General features: G+C 39.4%; 1 protein-coding gene across 1 annotated transcript in view; it reads right to left on the bottom strand.

The window, feature by feature from the left end:
* Positions 1-1,269: 1,269 nt before the first annotated feature.
* LOC140925314 (protein mono-ADP-ribosyltransferase PARP15-like) overlaps positions 1,270-5,383 on the bottom strand; it is a 9,380-nt gene continuing 5,266 nt past the window's right edge. The window contains exons 5-7 of the mRNA XM_073375319.1: positions 4,308-5,207; positions 3,270-3,599; positions 1,270-1,602 (exon numbers count right to left, since the gene is read on the bottom strand). Of these exons, the coding sequence (XP_073231420.1) occupies positions 1,316-1,602; positions 3,270-3,599; positions 4,308-5,207 (1,517 nt within the window). The 3' untranslated portion in view covers positions 1,270-1,315. The remainder of the gene's footprint in view (positions 1,603-3,269; positions 3,600-4,307; positions 5,208-5,383) is intronic.

Raw genomic sequence — 5,383 nt, 5'->3', positions numbered from 1 at the left:
TTACGAATATCAATTATTATTTCATTATTATTTTCTCAATGAAATTAAGTTTAAAATATGGAAAGCAATAAAACTTGTGAAATAGTATATACAAACAGTCTAAACATGGGGAAGGAAGTTTGTCTAATAAACATGTTGGCTCCAACATATCATTCATGAAAACAAGATGTTAAAAAATATGAAATTAAAAGTAATAAAACTTGTGAAAAAGTGTTATAATATATAAACATGGGAAAGCAAACGTGTCTGAAAAAACGTGTTGGCTCCAACATATCATTGGGTTCACTGATCATAGAACTAGAAATACTTGATAACATTAATACCACACCAACCAAAAAATAATACCAATGATCTCCAGCACAAACACACGAATATCGATATTTAAACAAGGTAATCATCACGGCGGCAAAATTGAAATACAGTAAAAACCCGCATATAAGTACCTAGTAATTAAAGAACCCACAAGCTGAATCTGGCATTTGAATACCCAAAAATATAAGAACCTGTTCAGTCTGGCAAAGAAAAATAGGTTCTTACACAAAAAAAATCACTCCAATTTTTGATGGTCAAAATTCCGGATTTTAATTGTGTGAGAAAGTTCTGACAAAACGTTTTTGTGTATATGTATATTCTACATGCAAGCATTTTTGTTGTTGAAAATACATTGAAGTGCTAAAGCATTATGTATTAGAAGTACAATATTTCTGCCAACGGTTACACTTCAACGACAACCTCTGAAAAAATAACAACATACTGAGAACCTAAGCAGCCTGAATTGTGAGAACTACCCTAAAATATAAGAACCTGTTCAGCCTGACCTCGAAAATTCCAGGTTCTTATATACAGGATTTTACTGCATTCCAAAACCACTAAAGCTCTCTAATGCAATTTATGACGGAAACAAATTAAAACCAAACCATACAGGCTGCTTAACGTACTTCTCGTCTGGCAGACAAGATGTCAAACAAACGCAGGAGTACGGAAATTATTCGTCACTAATCAGTTCTTGTCCTTCGTGCCAGGGAGTAAAACATGCATTCACTACAGCTTAAAAACAGCCAGCAAAGTGTTTCATCACTTTTTAAAACTTGAAACAGATAAACAGGACGAAAAACCTGTACCTGCACCGCCTTCAAAAAAGCTGGAAAAATTAATTCACTAAAAACGTTTGGTAAGTGGAAAAACTGAGTTAAAGTTACAGTAATGTATCGTATCGTGACTTCCGATTCGTATCGCGATCTCTATCGTATGGTGAGCAAATGTATCGCTGCATCCCTATCAGCAAACAAAACGATAATAAAATTTTCTTCCATCGTTAAAATTTGATAAGATATTCAGGATAGCACTGATTGTCAAAGAATACCACAAATATGGACGGGTTTTCAGCATCATTCACCACAGAGTCAAACAACACTTCCGGTTTGGAAGGATCCTTTGGGGGAGGTACCACGGATTGACGATTGGTCCCTTTGCAATACTGACCCACCAGGACTTTAGCAACGTACATGCATCGGTTACCAACACCAACTTGGGATCTGTTGGCGTAACCTACTGAAAATGACGCATCTCTAGCGAAGTAAACTCCTTTCCCAAAGTCAGTCCCTGTGTCATTAAATAATTGATATAATTGACTGTTAATATAATTTTCAAAATGACGTACATCGAAAACATAAGGTAAATTTTCTAGAAGAGGAGGCAAATATTCCACGGAGTATTTGACAAAATCGTGCACTGTGACTTTTCGGACAATCAAGAGAAGTTTTCTCATGAAGAAATTCATGTGTTTACTTTGTTGAAAAAGCTCTTGGTAAGCCATTTAAAACACGCGACACAGTAATTAAGCAAGGAAAATAAGACGTGATCTAAACCATTTATACCAGTATGTCTCACATAAGACGCGAGTAGTTCTTACAAATGGTTCGCGTCTTATTTCTGGTCCCGGATTCGTTTTCGCGTGCGTGTTGCCGATAGCAATGGCGAGGCGACATAACATGGCGCAAGTTAAAAAACGCATTTTTATAAGGCGTTCGTGTAACGAAACACGTCAAAACTATACTTCGCTTGCTTTATATTTTTAACCCCTTTTTCGGTGTTTGATATGTGAAAAAATACCCCTCTCGTGTATTTTTTATATGACTTCTAGACCAGGATGGCTTTCGAAAACTCTCACACACGCAGAGACTTGAAATCATAGGTCTGTCCTTTTACTGTGGACGGGAAATATCGAAGGTTTCTGAATACCCTGACTTCAAACCTAATGATGTACTACCGGGATCCACACTTAACCAGACCAAACGCGGAAATTAAAGATATTATAAATATCATGGGTGACAAATTACTTCTTAATTTTGGCGCGCGAAACGTTAATTGCTAAGATGGCGTCAAGATTTTAAACTGTTATGAATGAAGCTGTCAGTGCATTAAAGGCGCTTTAGAAAACCTAAACGTACGAAAGAGCACATCAAAAGCTATTCTATCAGGTAGTTTGTTGAAAAATTCTGAAAGTTATGAACTTAAGCCAAAATTCAAGCTCTAAACTTTTCAGTGCGCGGAGTTCTCGATCGATACGATCAACAGGTCAAATCTCCACGTTTGCGAGCTTAATTTGCCACCATGATACTATTAATAGGTAATCAAGTAGTATACTTGCGAAATTAGGGAATAATTTCACTTGCGTTTTGTCCAAACTCGAATAATTTCTCTAGCCTTAAGGTCACCATTTGATCTCTGACGTACAAACACCACACAGAAAAGCGTGGGAACTAAAAGTATCACCAGATATGCTCAAGGCTCGTTCTTCACCAGCGACAGAATCGGAGTCGGAGTCGTAAGAAGAGTCGTAAGAACGCTTAGTATGACCTAGTGAAAATCACAAATCGGAGTTGTGTGCGAATTCAATAAGTTCGCCAGAGTCAAAGTCCCAAGAATCAAAACGTTGTTTTGGGTTCATTAAAAAACTTTTTTCACTCTGTTTAGTAACACCCGTTGTTCAGCTTTTGTATGGGACTTGCCAGTCTAGTTTCCACAAAATCGTAAGGGCCGGGAATCGGAATGCTGTTTTCACTGAACCACAACGCTCTACGCTTCTGATTACGCCGGCTTCGACTCTGTCAGTGCTTTAGTATGAAAGGTTGCAAACGGTGAAAATGTCAATATGACCCTTCGATAAGTTTTTGTCAACAAGGTTTTCCCACTCGCATTAGTCTGGAGAGGACCTTAAAATTGTTGTGAAACAAGATTATGGCCTATGAGCGTCGTTGTATACATACCGCTAGCAGTTCCTGAGAAACTTCTGTTGAATCCTTGTGAGTTGATCTTGGAGACATTGTCAGGACTTGTACCATGAAACAATTGCCGCTCATTATTTCCGCCGTTGTCTTTGTCCATTTTCTGCTTTCTAAGCTGGTACGATTGGTATAGATGAGGATTTTGTATTCTTTCGATACCCGATATAGAATAATTTCCCACAGTCTGGTAAAATGTAGTCGCCACAGCTTGGTACTCAACAGAGGTAGGCGCAAGATTTACCGCGTGTACAGTGACGTCAAATCCGGCTTGGTTGCGAGGCATTGGCTCCCAATTTTTAGGAAGAGACATTACTATAGGCAGTTTAATAGACTTCGTTAGTACCTTAGCCTTTGGGTTAATTAATACTAGGTTAGGGTTGACCTTGTTTTGACTGTAAAACTTGCTGTTTTTCTTGCGCAAAACGATGAGTTCATTATTTCTTGTATAAGACCTTTTAAGTTACGTAAGAAAACCAAAAAGTTCAGTGTGGCCAATTTCTACACACAATTGTCACTTGGGTCACATTTTAAAGAAAAATCTTGATCTTGTATCTGTGGGTGGGACCTTTTTGTTTATTAGGCCGGAAAGCTTTAACCCTTTAAGCCCCAATATCCACAAGCAAATTCTCCAAACTGATCTCTATACATTTCTTTAAAGAACAAGTTGAGAGAGTTTGATAAAGGATCAACGCATTTTCTCTTTGGTGATCAATTAATTCATCCTCATAACCTAATCTCTTGACATTGTAAGGATATTGTTGGGAGAAAATTGATGTTGGTCACAATTGGGACTTAAAGGGTTAAAGTAACTTGAATGAGCATTTCGTTTGCGTTCTCAGTGCTGTAGAAGGTTGTTGTCCGTGGACGAGCCTTTTACCTACAACCAAGTAATTCTGCGCGTACAGTAGTAAATCTAACCAATTCCAAGTACGCGTATAAAATGGAAGACATAATAAATACTATAAACCTCAGTTTTAAAATTGCACATGTGAACTAATATTAAAACAAAAGACGGTTTACCTGGAAAATTGGCGTTTTCTGCCTCCCTTTTTCTCTCTGTCTGCTCATTCAGTTGGTGCCAGATCTTCCCGACTATTTCTGCCACTTTACTGTGCTCACCCTGCACAACAAAACTTTTATCTTGTCCCTTAACCTTCAAGATCAGTTTGACATCACGTGACTTGGCGTCCTTGCTTAGATCACTGACTTGGTTTTTAGACAGATCACTGACGTTTTTGTGATGGACCACCTGACTTGTAAAAGCTTCTGCAATGCCACGTTTCAGCGTATCCATGGCTCTCTTTACACCAGCTTTACTGGGTCCTGCTACATGAATTACAAGTCTGTTCTTGTTGGACTGGTGTGACTGTGCATCTTGCTCTGTCTTGATCTTTTTTCTTGGCGGTTCGCCTGTTGAACTTGGAACTGGTTGTGTATTGTCTTGTTGCTCCATAACCTTTTTTTCGTCCAAGAAAGCCTGCGTCAAACTGGCCTGGAACAAGACGATCCTAACGTGACGCAAGTTCATACAGTTCTCCAGAGAGTTTTTTAAAGCTCTGAATGTTAATTGGGCTGAGTCGACACCCGCAATTCCACCCGCTCCAGTCCCCACTGCGGGCAATGAGATAGTCTTTAATCCTGTTGTGTCAGCCAACTGAAGGCATCGTTCAAGACACTGCTGGAGGTGATTTTTGTCAGAGGAATTTACAACCATGTGAACAATGTTTGGCGTTGCCAGGTTACCGCCACTTGTTATCACCGCTGTCCCTACAGGCCGCTGGCCTAAGCTTCTACATTCGTCCTCCACTTGCGCACCGCTGGCCCTAGCTATTGCTTTACTGAGGTCTCCGGCGGAATTCATATTCATGTCTGTGTGGATGATGTTCACAATGGCCTCTGTTGTCTCTTGTGTGAGATCGCCTTCAAAGACAAGAAAAATTCGTGATTTGTGGCAGCAGGCAGTTGGTAGCAGAACTTACCGATTTCTGCCTACAGCTTTTCGGCAAGAACCAGAGTTCCCTTCAATGCCGTTTACATCAAGACATACAAGGCACTTGCATTGGACTGAGGGGGGATTAGCTAAGTGGGTAGCGTCA

This window comes from Porites lutea, chromosome 14 (genome assembly GCF_958299795.1).
Source record: "Porites lutea chromosome 14, jaPorLute2.1, whole genome shotgun sequence".
Lineage (NCBI taxonomy): Eukaryota > Metazoa > Cnidaria > Anthozoa > Scleractinia > Poritidae > Porites > Porites lutea.
Note: the sequence above shows the minus strand (reverse complement) of the source record. Positions and strands in the feature narration are given on the sequence as shown.